At 23.5% G+C, this 18,097-nt stretch overlaps 1 protein-coding gene across 1 annotated transcript in view; it reads right to left on the bottom strand.

Moving 5' to 3' along the window:
• The window catches only part of LOC113560413 (Down syndrome cell adhesion molecule-like protein Dscam2), a 64,662-nt gene that overhangs the window by 26,639 nt on the left and 19,926 nt on the right, over positions 1-18,097 (bottom strand). Inside the window, exon 2 of the mRNA XM_026966276.1 lies at positions 14,511-14,567. Coding sequence (XP_026822077.1) covers positions 14,511-14,556 — 46 coding nt within the window. The 5' untranslated portion in view covers positions 14,557-14,567. The remainder of the gene's footprint in view (positions 1-14,510; positions 14,568-18,097) is intronic.

Raw genomic sequence — 18,097 nt, 5'->3', positions numbered from 1 at the left:
AGTGCTTTTTACAAAACTCAATAACTATTATAATTTCCTTTCGAAGCAAGCTTTGAATAATTTATATTTGTTTTCATTGTTGAATACTAAATACTGTATAAGATTAAAAATAATAGCATACAGTTTATATTTTATATTATAAAATTCAATAAGTTCCACCATAAATTAATAAGTTGATAAATATTCAATTAAAATATACACAGCATCTGTTTTCATAATAATTAAGATACAAAATGAATGTTGAGTTTAATTTTTATGCAAGAAACATAATAATGACCATTAATGAACAATGTAAAAACTAAATCGAATTATTTAAATAGATTAAATTTGTTTAGGATTCCTTTCAATGGAAATACGTAAAAACTAAAATTAAATTGAGAAATACTCTCCTAATTATTTATCCCATTTATGTATTAAATGTTTAAATTTTAAAAACCTGCAACTACTATATAAAATAGCATACCATACATTTTTCTCGGAGTGGGGTAATACTATGGACTATGATAGAAGAAATACATTATTAAATTATAGTAATTATACGTTATTATGATTAATAAAACATTTTAATTGAATGGATTTAATGAATTATCTAAGTGTTATAATTGGTAAAAAAACAGATCGCTGTTATTTCAGAAAAATATTTATAACCTAAAGCTGTACGTATCATATAATAACTATTTGATTAAATAATTGTCGATAAAATATAATATTTAACTATATACAGAGAAAAAAAAATTGATAAAAATAAAATCTTCGAATATAAACCGTAGTAAGTATTATCTATACTCTCTTTTTGAAACTATAATGAAGTGCTAGTCGGGTGGGATGTCATCAGGGATTCGAACACGGGCCACGATGACGACTGAACGGCGACAGAATAGAATAGAGATCATTTTGTTCGGTCACTGATCCCTCTCAAATCGTGATTTGATTTCAAAACCACATTGAAATTGTTATTGTGTCTATAGTACGTTGGTAGTACCTGCTACGCCCTACTGAAATTATCCCCCTTTCTTATTAAATGCATGTGTGGGTGTCTTTCTTGAGAGTGTTTGCAGTCGATCGTAAAGACAATAATTACGTAACATAAAATAACGGTATTTAAAAAAAATAAGCGAATGAGCGATTCGCTAACTCTCAATTATAGCGCGTTCAATGACTACGAGTTTTCCACGGTGGTACGGCAACACGTAACAGATAAATTCAAAAGAAAACGATGTTTTCGCGCTAGGTGCTGTCTTAAATAAAATAAATAATTTTTCACTACCACTGTCAGCAATCTCCTCTTGTACACAACACTGGCGGCGAAAGATAGTTTGTTTTCATTATAACTGATACTTGTTTGGCTCTTACAACGTCTTTTTGTTATTATTATTTTCCATCTTGTCTTTTAACTACCTACTATATACAAAATATAATAAGATATTGTTTAAGCAGCCAACGTGCATCTACAATGACGTATACCTAACAAGTGTTTAACACAATTTATGAATGATTCATTAGTATTATTTTTCACTTGTCTAGAGTATTTGAAGAATAAAATAAATTTGTCATATTAAAATACATATATAGGATAATTCAATAAGCATAATATGTTCACCCAAATTTTGTTCATTTATAATAATAAAATTATTCAAATTTTTTAATATACTTATAAGATCATATTTTCAAATTATTGAGATTTCTTGTACTACTCAAAGAGTTACCAATATGAATTCTAATTTTTATTGTAAATTATATAGTAAGTCATTTTTTTTTTAATGTTTATTGTTGATATACTTAATTAAAAATTCAAACAACAAGTTTTTCAATTAATATAATATTTATACTTAGGATAGTAATCCTTAAAAATGTATTCAAAAAAATATAAAATTGATGTAATATTAGACCTATAATTTGGTTATAATTTGGTTGATAATTTTTTATAAATTATCTATACACATTGATAGATTACTATAAATTTTAAATCGCCATATCTTCCAAACCTATTATTGTGGATTTATAGTCTTTAATATACAAAATTAAATGACACGAAAACTATTTGTTCATATATCAACATTTTCAGAAAAATGTTCTATTTACTTCTATGCTATGTAAAGAAGGTTCTGTAGTTTAAAAGAATTTGGATTTCAATAGGAAACTAAACTTATTAGTACTTTGTGTAGTACAAAAATCATGATATTTTAAAAATATAGTTTTAAAGTGTATTTAAAAATTCTAAAATTAGATTTTAAATACCTACAATATTAATGAAAAAAATGGAATAATCATGCCTGTAAATAACTCTTTACAATAGGGATAGTTTTTTTTAAAAATTTTTTAACAATACATGTTTAAAGATAGTATATGCGCTACAAATACGTTCAATTAGATGCTAACTTAAATATTTAACTGAATAACAGATTTACATGATATATATATATATATATATATATAAAGGAAATAAATAAAATATAATTTAAACATTGCTAAAACTAATCTAAATTTACTTTATATAATATTTTAATTTATAATAAATATTTAACATCGTAGAACAACAAATTTATTACTATTTTTGTATTACTTTTTACTTCATTCTTGTAATATTCACAATACACTATAACCTCTTCACGTTATAGGCCATATTGATATTACGAGTACTTATTATTAAGGTGAAATAACATAGTTAATAACAAGATGTAATGACGTGATAACAAAAAGAATATTCTTTTTTTACTTTTATGTTTTTATTTTTATAATTATTTGACACGTACAAATACGAAACGAGTGCCGGTTTTAAATCACGAAATTCATTTCGAAAGTTCAAAACGTGCGTTTTGTGTTCTGTATTTTTTACGCTATAGGGTTTTCACACTCTCAGAAATAGTTTTTATTCTCCGTCACAGCTATCTGTCATACATATTCGTATAATATATGGTATATATAGGGTGGTTTATTAACTATTACGCTCTCGCTCATTTTCATATTTTATGATGTATTTATTTATTTTTGGAATTTTTAAATAAACTTAATGACCATATTTTAAAACACCTAGACTTTTTATATAATTAAATGATTGATCTGCAGAAATTATTTTTTTCAAACGAGCTCCACGCTTTTTATTACGAATCTGTTGATAAAATTAATTTTTATGTTTATATTTAAATTGTTTGTTATCTGATAAAATATAATTGTCTAATTTACTTTTTCTCGTTAATTTTTAAGTACCTATTTAATACCCACTACCATGTTCTTTTTAAATTATGACTATTGATAATATTATGGACTCTTCATTGCTGTTTAATTATTTTATTTAATGAATAATATATTGTTTAAGGTTTATTAATTTTAAATAAAACATAAATAATATATTTTTTAAAGATCCATGTCTATTTATATTGTTAAAATTAACTAGATACTATAAAATAACTAAATCAAAGACGTTCCCAAGTTATTAAATGTGTCCATGATAAGAGGTTTATAATAAATATGGTTTAGATATAATAATAGATGTAAAATAGAAAATAAATTTCTTATACTAGGACATTTATTTAAATTTTGAAACTCTAATAATAAATTAATAGTAATAGTAATAATTTTCACGTCACTAGAATTCAAATTAATGCAAAGTAAATATATATATTGGTGATCATGATTAGTGGTACACTTCGTATAAACATACGAGTATATAATTCATTAGTATGACTCAAAAGAAGATCTACCGTTTTTACTTCAGGAACTGCAATGACTATCAGGCTCACGATTATTTTATTTTTTTAAAACCCACTGAAGCATAAATACATAACATGCATATATACAGAGTGATCTATTTAACGTAAGACACTTATTATTTAGAAAAGTTTTAATTTTTTTGGAATTTTATTTTTTGGAAATATTTTTATTTTATAAAAACTATAAGTTATTAATATTCTTTAAATTTTAATACTTTTTTCGTTTAACTTAATCAAATGTACATAATTTATAACTACTAGTCTTTACAAACTAAGCATTTTATAGCACCTCCATAAAAGAATCAAATTTTAAGGGCTTATATCACGTCAACGGATAATTCGAAAAAAACAATTTTAAAAGGAAAATTTATAAAAAAATAACTTAACAAATCTTTGAAATTGAAATTGTATGAGTCGTAGGATTTAAATATAAGTGTTTAGTTAGTACGCTGTTTAAAATTTTATTCTGTAACTGTACCGCTTATCTATTAAACATTTAAATATATAAAAAAAAATGTACAAATATAATATCAATAAATTATTTAAAAGGATATATTTTGTACTCGTCTGTGATCGACCATTTGAATTTTGATATCACATTATTTATTTATTTAGGTGCGTTGATCTGTCATTACATCTGTCGTCGTCGTCGTCATCACCACAATGATTATTTTTTATAATATACAATACTCAGACGTACGAGTTCTCGGTTCTACTCGTATTATTGTTATTATTATTTTTTTACGATGGGTCTGACGGGCGGCTCAACATTTAATAAATCCCAGCTCACTATATATGTAATATGTATATAATATTTATATATAAAAGTCGGATGTACGTGCGACGGGATAATAATGTTTTCCGGTCGGTCGTTGCCTGCACCTACCGACGTTGTCGTGGGGGGGAGGAAGTCAGCTACTGACCCCCGTGCGGTCATCACCGCGGTAAGGCGTGCGGATTTTTCGATTCTGTATATAATATATTATATTATACAGGATGGTCTTTTATTACTATATGCAGTATTTTTATTGATAACCTTTTGCATTTTCAAAACTATTTTTTTGCGTGAATTTAAGTCATTATATCGCATAATTTTCGAACATTACATTTTTTATAATTTGTATCATTACAAAATTTTAAATTTTATTTTTTTTCAAAAAATTTAAGAAATTTACATCCTATTAAAAACTGGTTCGAAATTGCATCAAATATAAAAAATATATTTTGAAATCTTCAGTAAAATATTCTGCTTTGAAACATGAAATTATTTACTGAATAAATTACTGCGTATATAGTCATAAAAGAATCACTCTGTATATTTAACACCCTAAAATAGTAAACTTCGTTCGTTATTCTGACGAAACGACATGCCACGAACACTGCCGTTACGTGAATAATATTATGTATATGTACTCAGTGCGAGTATTTTAATATAATACACCAGGTTTAATATACTCGTGTATACTGTATATACAACTACTGTGTAATAAACGTTATACGTTTTAGACCAGATTGTACATAGATTTAATTAAAAAAAAAAAAAGTTGGTCTAGTTTTAATTATTATATTCATGATAGATATCAATTTGTATTTATATAAACCATATGGCTTATTTCTTACGTATATTTTTACTCTCTTTACAATAATAAATTTTATAATAAAAATTACAACAAAGGTATAAAGTGCATAAAATGTTAAACGGCGTAACATTGACGAAATAGGCAAAATAATATCTATTTTTAATCTAAGTTTCTAGTAAATTATTATTATTTATAGGTATTTTACATTTATTTATACTTTTGCTTAAACATAAATTATAATATATTGTCTCGTCGGTTACAAGTTAAAAGTGTTTAATTGTATTTAATGATTTTTTGTTATTATTATATATAGTGTACTTATTGGAAATCATGGAAGTGTTGCAAATTCGTGATGCACTTTGTGTGTACCTGAATTTGTTTGAAACAAAAATTGTTAATTCATGCAGACGAGAACAGCATTTTAAAAATTAAAATACATAACTGGTTATCAGTTTTTATTAAGTTTAACTTATAAATAAATTTAAGTAGCAATTATAAAAAAATATAAATTCATTATTTAAAAAAAAAATATCGAATAGTAGGATGCTAATTTTGGACTACATTTTAATAACTGTTAAATTTAAAATTATATTAAAGAGAAAGAGAAAATATGAATAGATGCATCGACGTACAGAAATTTGAATACTTAAAAATATGCAAAGCTTTCCACTCATACACGGACGAAAAATCACGTAGTGAATTTAAACTAAATGTACATAATAAAGATATTGAGCCAACGTGAAATAACTTTAAGAATTCATTACAAAAAAAATGGCTGATAAGACAGTTGGTAAACAACAAAAAAACCAAAAAAAAAGAAAAATTAGTGTTCATTTTAATTTCTTAAGTTTTTTATAGCCTTAAACATGGAAGGATTTATGATTAAGTGATTCAGAAGATGATGAAAATATGTTTAACTACAAAATTTGGCAAAAAGAAGTTTAAAATACTTTAAGGTGTTAGAAAATAATAAATTTACAAAACAAAATGTCGGGGAAAGTAAAGAACTATCAGAATCATATAACAAGGCATTCCCCACAAGAATGTAAATTTACTAAGAAATTACTATAAACGTAAGAAAAGCTTTATAAGAAACAAAGATGCAATTTTAATAAAAACAACATTAAAACAGGCGAAAAGGTGGTTTTAGTATTTTAGTCGTTTGTTAAATTGTAACAACCCAGAGAACCCATTTTAATTCTCGGAGGCTTACAGCAGAGCTCAAATTAAAAAAAAACAACAAATCACCTATGATGGCGAAGACAGAGAAAACTGCTAAAATACTCTGCAGGCAAAAACTTAATTGAATATATTCACTTCCCACTAATAAAAATACTGTGAGAAAAATATATCCATTTTCTCAGAAGACTATAGAAAACAGCTATAACTATGCCAATACTAAAAAAAAGGAAATACCTCAATATGTAACAACTGAAAAGGTATTGCCTTACTAAATGCAACGTATAAAGTATAACAGAATTGGGCTTTTGGCGGATAAACATTTAGACGATTAGCAAGTCGAGCTTAGGATAAATAGGTCCAGAGTTGAAAATATTTATCTACATACAAATCTTTCAGTTTATTTATTATTATTATTATTAAACGGACGTTATCCTTATACAATATGGTTTACTTTACAACAGTCATAAGATATACAGATAATAAAATATTTGAGGTACAGAATGTATAATTAAAACATTAATATTATAGTACACATTTGATATTAAACTGAATAAATACAATACAGTAAATTAAAGAAGTGTTAGAAAATATTAAAATAATAACTAGTTGAAATTAAAAGTATATATATTACCTGCAATCATAACCAGATTAGTAGGGCAGTTTAACATGATTTTTTCGGAATAATTAGGATAAATAGGATCATGATTTATAGAGTTAAAATAAATAATTTTAAAATTTATTAAACAAAATAGTTCTGAACAATAGATCAAGCTAAAATTTAATTTATATAGAAAATTGGAGAGCAATTGTAAGCGTTTTTCTTTGAGAGGAATTTGATTTTTGGGAATATTATAAGAAAAATTTTGTTTTTTTGCACATGACTGTATTTATAGGAAATGATTATTAAATGTCTAAAATAATTCAGCCTGTCGGTAAAATTTATTAATATGGTTAAACCAAATAATATGAAAACTAAGATACTAAAATAGAGCCAGTTATACATTGGAAAATACTAGCCTCGGATAGAACAGTGCTGTGAAATTTGATTGTCAGTTTAGTCTAAGGCCGTAGCCAGAAGTATAATCTTTTAATGGATAACAAAAAATCTTATGATGACATACGATTAAATAATATTCATATTTTTTAAATTCTTGGACAAAATGAATTAAACAAATCAAATATAGTTTCCAGACTATTATTACATTTTGTGAAATATTATGAAGACTGGATAAATAAATGTAGGTATTTAACTTTCAGAACTTTAAAATATTATATACACAAGAAAAATTTAATTTATTACAAGTTACAACAAACTGAGTCAAAAAGTGAATGGTAATAAAATCTGAATGATTTAAAATGGGTTCCATTTGAGGAAAAATTAATTTTAAAAGGACGATGTTGGACTAGTGTAAGATGATTTATTTATTTTTCTTTGTAAAATTAGATATAGCAATTAATATAATTACTAAAATTTAAGCTTCGAATTTTCTATTAACAAAATTATTAATAGGATCAAATTGCAAATTTACATACAGAATGATTTTTTTATCAAACAATATTTATTATTTAAAAATCTATTAATGTTATTGACATTTTTTTTTTATACAATTTAATATATTCATTATTTATATATTATATAAATTAGATTTTTTTTAAAAAAAAAAATAGTATTATCGAGTCGATCAACTTTTTAAATTATTGATTATTATGAACAGCCAAAATTTGAATTTTTTCAGCAAGTTATGAACAGTTTATTAAATAATTTCAAATATATACTTAATTTTACGAAAAATATTGACTTATTTAATTTAAAAATAACTCTTTGTTTCTATATTGGTTTTATAAAAAGATATATTTTATTATCAAAGTACTGCTAATATATAATATGTATCATATTTATTTTTTAAATTCTATAAATTTAGTTTGATAAATTTGATTTTTGTAAACACTGACTAAAGTAAACAGTTTAATGCATGTTTAAATTGAATTTATTTTATGACTAAGTACAGTAAGTATACAGAATGATTCAACAAGCATACTTAGATACCCCTTTTTCATCAATAATACAGATATTCATCATCTATTTTTTGGAATTTTTAAATATAGTTAAATATTATGTTTTCAATTATTTTTTACTACTTAAGAAGTATCTTGTGGAGATACAAACTTCTGTTTTTTAGATGAAAACCTTACGTTTCTACTTTAAATTGTTTAGTTTTAGTGGATAATTTTGTGAAAATGTTGTTGCATTAAAATCAAAACTACCAATTTTAAAATTAATTAAATTTGTGTTCTGAAGATAATATGTTTATGATGATGGATTTGGAAAATATGAATACGATAGTTATGACGATTTAAAAATTTTAATAATTACTAATAGTTTTTATAATTTGTAAAATTTGTACTTGGTCAAATTATTATATATTTTAAACCCATTTTTGAAGACTATTATTTTTAATACAAACATTTTGAGAACTGAGAAACTACTGATTCGAATTTATAATTAATTACTTTAATAGTTTACAATAAAAAAGGATAATTCTCATTTTAAAAACTATAGTAGTTTGTATTGTATCACGAATTCACGATACTTCTTATATACTACATTAAAATCTCATGCATTTAAAATATGCAATCTTTAAGTATATTAAAAATTCGAAAAATTTGAATAAACGTATTATTAATGGAAAAAATAAAGGTAAGGATGCAATGTAAATCACCCTGTATACGAATATGGGTCTGGGAAAAAGTGAGCAATTAAAATTATGCAGGAAATTGTGTACCATATTATAACAGTAATGTAAATGCCGAATTTCATTTCAAAAAGGGTTTTTAATTTAAATAAAAATGTATTAATCACAACATATGCGGAATGTTTACATTTTGTGGAAGGGTTGAAATCCCAAAACTTTTCTGTCTACGTGTATCTTTGCAGGCACTAATAATATTATGGTATGAATAATGTAATTAATAATGGTTTGTCTTGTGTTTAATATTTTTGATATGATTTGTTTCTATACATTTTTCTCTTCTTAAAACACTTATATTGCTCTAGAAAATTAAAATCAAAGTACAGAGCCACATGAAGTTTGAAATTCGTTTAACCACATAAAAAAAAATAAAATATAGTTTTTATACATCTCTTCAAACACAGTTAAACTAAGTGTCTAAACACAACAAAAATATATTTTCTGGTGACAGTAGCACTGTTAAACAATTTGTTTTATGAATATATTAAATATAAATAATACAGAATTAAATTTATTTTTATTCAAGAAAATACATAACACTGGACTAAAATATATATATTTTTCTATAAAATTCTGCATTAGAATAACTTTTTCAATAAAACATTGTTATTTTACCCATGGTTCTCTTGAATGAACAAAACAATTATTGGGATATGAAATATAATATGTAAACTTTTCATTTATATATATATAACATAACTGAATGTTATTGAAAAAAAATCAATTTATTCTTTATAGTTTATTCTCAAATAATACATCATAAAAAGAAGTAGTTATTACTTTTTTCAAAATAAACATCAACTCACAGTTATCAGGTTACAGATAAAAGTTATCGATGTAATAGTTTTATTAAAATTATTTGTATATTTAAAACCAATAATAATTTATATTTCAATAGGTAACACAATAAACTATGAAATATTAAAATAAACATTAACCAAGTATAAAATAACATATTATTATGAGTATATTTAATAAAATTATGATTATCAGTATGATTACCAATTAAAGGTACTTAAATGCTAATTCTTCAAAGATAATATTAATTATGTAAAAAATGATTGAAAATTAATTTTATTAGAAGTAAATGGAAGTAAAACTCAGTCTATTATCAATATAATGATTTATTACAATTTACCAAAACTTTGTAGATTTACAAAAACAATTTACTAAAACTATGAATATTTAGAAAAGTAATGCAAAACCATCTAAATTTAAAAGACATTATAAGATAAGAGATATAAATATATTAACCGAAAAAAGTCACATTATTTTACTATATTGAATATATTGTAAATCGTTCATAAATAAAATAAAAAAACATTTAAATTGTATACCAATGGCATCATAATAAAACACATTTCTAATAAACTTAGTGCTAATTTTAATTATCTATATGTGCTAATGTTAAATTGAAACTTTGAAAGAAATGAATATATTTTTTTATTAGAATTTTTATAGGTGAATTTTAATATAAACTTCATTGATTTGAGTAGTATGTAAAGTGTATTATATTGTCTTTAAATACTTTCTCCAGCAAAAGAAGAGGGTTTCTTAATGTTTGAGTCATACATTGTAAAACCATTAAATTTATATAAGATAATTTTTTTATTTTCTTGGAAGTTTTAGAAAAAATGTTGTAAATTAAATCAAACTTGTTTCTAAGATTCTTTATTATTAATTAGTATTTAATAAAGTAATAACAGTTAAAGATTTGGCATAAAAATTCCAGTTAAAAAAAAATATGTTAATTTACTTAAATTATTGACATAATATAGATATTATTTGTATATTTGTTTTTTATTGATATTATTAATACAAATATGTATCTATATATCCTATGATAATAAATCGGTCGTGTAATAAAAGACAAAAATAATAATAAAATTATTTAATCTAAAATAGTTAAGAAAATTAAAATTAACATTATAATAAAAACAAATAAATATTATGTTTATCATTTAAGTATATGTATATATAAATATAAGCAATTAATATTCATGCATTTTTATGTAATATCATATAATAGTAAGAAACCTTTTAAAATATGTTTGATATAAATGTTGTATTTATTTTAAAACAAATAAGGCAAATAACTGGATACATTATGCAATATATATATATATATATATATATTTCAAATTCCTTGTATTTATCAGTGTAGGGCCTTTATAAGTACTGTATATATGCATAAAATAATTAATCATACATTATTAATTATTATCTGTATGCGTTTACCTGGAACACTACAGCTAAAGAAGATTTTCGTTCTTTCGATTTAAATTTTTATATTTGTGTTAAATAAAAATAATAAATTAATAATGTTATTCATTTTTTAATCCATCTACCTATTTTAATATTTATCAAAGCAAAAAAAAAACCACTACTAACCACTGTTATTCAATTAACATGAATTTATTTATTATTTTTCAAATCAATGATATATTTTTTTATAATGTATTATGTTATCAATATCCTAATAAAATATTAAGTTATGTTTAAGTATTATGAATTTTTAATAAGCGTAAAATATTAAATTTTACAATTTGAAAAAAATAAAAAACAAGTCTATTTAATCATATTGTATTTTAAATAACCGATATTCACAGATTTTTTATGAAATTTCTAGCGAAAAACACTAATAAAACATACTTATTTAATATTTATAGTGAAGCATTTATGTGTGCACTAATTCGTATTCTAGCTGTAGTTGTCTATTGATCTAGTAATATAGATACAATGTATTTGCGCCCATTGTATATTTGTATTTTATATTTTTTAAATTATTATTTGTTATGTTTACTTTATTCACAACATGCCCAAAGGTATTGATCATATTTTCCTTTAAACTAATCCATGGCACACCAAATTGTTTCATCGAAATATGATTCTATTTCTCGAATGTTTTTCTTTTTTATATAAAATCATAAGTAAAATATAATAATAAAAGAAAAATTTTGTTTTTAAAAAGAAGCACATATAAAAAAATTACATTTGTAAAGTCTTTGTCTTTAAGTAACTAAAAAAAGTAATACATATAAATGTATATTTAAGTAATATTTTTAATTTAAAAACAATGAATGGTATCATTCAAAATTATTATTACCTGTAGAATTCGTCGAAGAAATAAATAACTAAAAATTAGAAAAGTCTTTTATATTTGATTTATTTTTTTTTGTTAGTAGTACCTATGCAGAATACTTTTATTAATAAATTAGTTATATATTTCCAAATACAAATGATTATAATACAATATTTTATTGTAATTTACTTTTAAATCAGTAAAGTAGAATTGTGAGAATATGTTCACATATAAAGCTTATAATTGATCTAGAAAATTTAAAAAAATCATAAATATAATATACTTTATATATTTTAAAATTCTTATAAGTGTTACTTTTTATAAATTAAATCGTATTAAACTTACATGTATTTCACAGATAGAATTATTACTATAAGCACTTAAATTTTACGAAAAAAAAATGTCTTGAACGAATAATATATAAATTTAAACTTTTCCTATAGAAAAATAAGCTGATCGTGGCGACCCGATAGTACATTCTTATATCCATGTCAATTTATCATAAATTAAAATTGTACATTTTTGGTAAAAAAATAATTTCCTATATATTCAAAAAAATAACTCAACAATTCCAATAATGTACTTATTTTAATTACTTAGATCAAAAATAAAACAAACCACCTATACCACAAATCAGCTATAAGTTATAACAATCAGGCAGGTATAACTGTAATTATTAGTTTGATGTGGGTACTTGAATCATACCTCGGTGAATTCCCTTCAGCCTGCAGCAAGACACTTCATATAATTATGCAAAACCAATTGCTTTGGTTGAATAATATTCTATTAATACGCAATAGATTAACAAACTACTGTTGAAATATATTATTATTTAGTGGATCTAATTTAATAAATGTAAAATTATAGAATTTAAAATAATGGCGATGTAGAAAAAGGTAAAACCCGATCATTTTACATAGCTTTATTATTAGCTCACAATTAAATTTAATAACTTCAAAAGTTCAAACATTGGCTTAAAATTTTGAGAAGTAAAGTTTCAATGTTATTAATATAACATGATCAATTAAATCATTATGCAAGTTAATAAAAACCAAATATATATTAAAATAACCTATTCAATTAGATTTAAAATAATATAATGAGCATGAATTAATTTTCAAAACTCTTAATTTCTAGAAAAATTAATAATAATGACGATTATAAAGGCTGTTATAATAATTTTTACTCTACATGTATTGTATTGATACTCAAAACATTACATGTTTAATATGTATTTATATATTATAATTTAAAACGGGATATTGTTGAATTATAATATTTTGAATTCCCAACTATTCAGTTATAATGTTTTATATTTCATAACTATAATATTATTGTGTATGAAGTGTAGCTACATTAAATTTGAGTTACCTCCGTTAAATAGTTTAAGTATTAAGTGTTTAATAAAAAATAAAGTATGCACATAATAAAATTAAGTCAACGCATAGTAACTTAAGTTTGCACGCAGATTAAAAGAATACAATTCAATATTTTTGGGAGAATTTTATTTTTGAAAAATTTAATTAATAGATAACTAATATTAATAATAACGCTAAAAAGAAATTTTAAAATATTTAATAAAAAAAAAAGTATTGATTAAGGAAAACCTGCCTACTCATTTGTTAATGTAACATTATAATTAGTAATTTATATAAACTAATTAACCATCATTATAAAGTGTAAACTCATAAGTGATAATATGTATTTAAATTATAATATTCATATAACAACTTACTAAATATGAAAAAATACATGCAGATAAATTAATTAAAGGTTCAATCTACAAGGTTACATTCTTTATCCAATTAAACCTTCACGTGAAATTGTAATAAATTTTGCTCGTCTCTTTTTTGATAGATATTGAAATTAAACCGTTGAAATATTAATTTTATAATTATCTTAATCTAATACTTCAAATGAAAAAAAAAATCTATAGATTTATATAAACTCTAAATGAAAAACAAATTTAAATTTAGTTCTATAAATGTAGTATCAAAATAAGCTAATAATAAAATGTATTTTCATTTTTATTATAATTAGAATAAAAGTTTATTATAAATATATATTCAATATCGAAATCCGAGATCGTGAAATTTTAGTGAAGGAGATATTTAATTTGTTTGTCATTAAGTCCTCAGGACCTAGTTGGCTAAAATTAATAATTAAAAATTTTGAAAAAAATGTTAATATTATCGGTTATTATTACCTTGAGTATATGCGTTGATGATCAAACAAATCCATAACAATGCCATTTTAACTTTTTCTGTAAAATAATTTAAAAAAATACATTTTTAGTTAAAATTGTTTTATATAATAAACTATAATTATTATAAAACATTTCAAATGTTAATAGTCAATATAAAGCCTGAACAGAAAGTTATATTCAATTATAAATAATAAAATGTTAATTTTTGTACCATAAAGGTACAAACTATATTAATTTGGTATATTTTGCAATATTATATAATAATATAGCGCGTGAATTATACATTTTATATCAATATATTTAGGGTGATTATACAGATATATCTAGTGGCTTAAAAACTGTATTAATTAATATTTATCTATCAATGTTTATAATTTGTAAAAAAATTTCTTACAATAATAAAATACTAGATCCAATATTACATATATTTTACATCTTTATATTATACTATAATATGTGTATCAAATGTTGTATTTCGATAATATAATATATTATTAAAAGGTACTAAATTAATTTATTAGAAGTGATACATGCTGGCACTAAGAGGTTTAAACATGTATACTACCTTCAGTGTAATTTAAACACACACTACGCAGCATCAAAGCCCACAGCATTCTCCGATGGTTATTAAACTATAATATCAATCATGATTAAATCACCAAACACTACATTTATCCTTTACCTAGCTCCACGTGACATAATTTTCATTTGAATGAAAATCGTTTTACCGTTGAATTAAGGTGGCCTTACCGTAATAATCGAATTTTTATAAATATGTCTAATACAGACGCTGCCGCAAACGTATCCTATTCTATAGGCTTAAAGGTTTCTATTCTGTCGACAAATGGATTTTGGACGAGAACGACTCTGACGTTACGTGCCAGTTGTTGGTGACAGGGTTCTTTACAATAATAATATTCCTCTTGAATTTCTAACGAGTTGAAATATTTGTAAAATCATAATTTTTTTTAAATTAAATATTTAGAAAACGAATGAATGGTAAAAAAACATTTCAAGTAATTCACAATAACTAAGCTATTTTAAACTATTATTAATGTTTAATCATTAAACAAGTAAAAAATTCACTAAAAATATAATTTTTAAAACTTCAAATTTCAGGTGGAATACTTTACAATCATACCACACTTGTTCTTCTTTTAATACTTTGTTATTACTTAGTATAACTACCTATAATGTAGTAATATGATAAATCGAATAAATTAATTTTTAATTATCGTTTTATTAACAATTTTTATTATTATTATTATCAATGACTTTTTAAAGTACGACTGATCCAATAAGGCGTTGATCAAACAGAGCAATTGAAAAAAATAATAATTAATTTGTTTGAAGTTTTTATATAATTGGTTATTATTTTGCTTCAAATACAAATACTTTACATGTAAATATAAGTATCTATATATATTTGTAAGTAATTTTATGATAATTAAGAACACGACAATTTAAAAATTTATTTTAATTTTATGAACGTAGTACTATTTTATAATATTTGTTAGACTAATATTTGAAGATTTATAAATATCGATTTGGGTGAACTCTTTCTATTTAAGATGATATCCTCCCCATATTATATTAAAAAATAAAATTCAAAAAAACCCAACGGAATCAAAATTAGGTAAAAAGGTTAAATTGGATTTCAATTCCAGTTTATCACAATAATAATAATATATTATTATAAAGTTCAATTGCTGAAAAGAGGTAAAAACGTTTAGAATTGTTCTAAATATTAAAAAACAAAGCTTTTAAAATATGATAGTGAATAATAATTCATCTTAGTTTTCTATTATTTTAAACTTGAGAATATAAACAGTATAATTTATAGACATGGGGCATTTCTAAGAACCTAGTTACTATTAATATTACTTCGGTGAGATAGTTATAAAATGTGCTCAATTAAATAAGTATTTATTATATAGTTTTAGTAATACTTTATAAACATTATAAACATACATAGACGATAAATCATAATTGTATTATATCCTGTGTTAAATATTAGACAAATATTTTGTCATTTAACCATTTAAGGTCATTAAAAGATATCAAAATGTGAGTTATTAGTATTTAGTTATATGATATCCTTGATTATAATCAGGGATATGATTTTATGGTGCTTGAATATGCTATTATATTACCTATTAGGGCTTAAATATCGTAAAATATGAGTTAAAAATAATCAATAAATGTCTAAAATATTTACTGTGTGAATATATTTATATTAATTTAGTCAATAATATAATTAAGTTTATTCATAAGTATTAACCATTTCAAAATAGTATTACTTTATGATTCAAATAGATTAATGGAGATACTTCAAAAACCTAAGTAATTATTAGTCTACATTTTTCCATAGATTGTAGTCTGTAGAATTTAAATAATTTGTTATTATACAAAACTATTTAATATGGAGCGAAAAAATAACAATTTTTTATATCTTTAAACTTTTTTTTTTTACTATAATATTTATATATAGAATCTGTAAATGTGTTATTTTCATAATAAGTACAAGCAATGTGAGAGTTGTTAGGTTGGAGGCTTGATGGAAGAATCCATCCCATGTTAGAACTTCTCAACAGTTAACAATTTAGTAGTCCCGGTACCATTTACGTTTAAAACGCCTACTGGGATCACCAGGATTGTTAAAGATAGATATATTTGATACGAGAGAATTTCGGAGGTTGGATAGATTTGAGTGAGAGCGTTTATAGAAAGTTTTAGCTACTTCTTTTATTGTTGGGATGTAGAGGTCGTTGTGAAGTGTATCGTTTAATACATAGAAAAGAGCTTTTGTGATTTGACAGAAACATTTGGTTTATAACCAAAGGCTTGGCTCAGCCCCAGAGCTATATGCCATATATTGGTTTCAAGAGGAGTTTGTATAGAAAGATTTTATTGTTTAGTTTTATGTGTTGGAAAGTTAGGAAGAATCGCAGGTGGCGGAATCGGTTGTTGAGAGTATTACGCTTGGTATGGATATGGTGGACCTAGGTCAGCCTTCTGTCTAGATAGAGACCTGGATAGCGAACATTCTAAAGGGGAAGGATGGGTAGATTATTGAGAGTTATAGTAAGACAATTTCTTGGTCTCAATGTGAAAGTGCAGTGTGTGGATTTTGATTCATTTATTTTTATTTCCCATTCCTTGTACCACGTTTGTAGCAGGTTGAGGTGTGATTGGACTAAGTTAGATGCTATTTCAAGTTCTTAATGTAGGGCAAGAATTGCTTTGTCATCCACAAAATCACCTTTGATTTTATTGTTTGTTGTCGGTTGATCTGAGGTATATAAGTCAAATAAAAGTAGAGCACCTTGAGGGATTCCAGCGTGAATGGGATTAATTTTAGATATAGCTGATCCTGGACGTACGGTGATGTGTCTGTGTTCAAAGTATGATTTGAATAATAGGTAGTAAATAATAATAGGGCTTGAAGATGGTTTTTAATTTATAAAGGTGGCCTTGGTGGTACACTTTTTTAAGCACCTGACCCATATCCAATAATGTCACCGTGCATATATCTTTAAACATTTGAAATTAAATTTTAAACGCAGTTATCGAACTTGCTTTAAACA

This window comes from Rhopalosiphum maidis, chromosome 4 (assembly GCF_003676215.2).
Source record: "Rhopalosiphum maidis isolate BTI-1 chromosome 4, ASM367621v3, whole genome shotgun sequence".
NCBI lineage: Eukaryota > Metazoa > Arthropoda > Insecta > Hemiptera > Aphididae > Rhopalosiphum > Rhopalosiphum maidis.
Note: the sequence above shows the minus strand (reverse complement) of the source record. Positions and strands in the feature narration are given on the sequence as shown.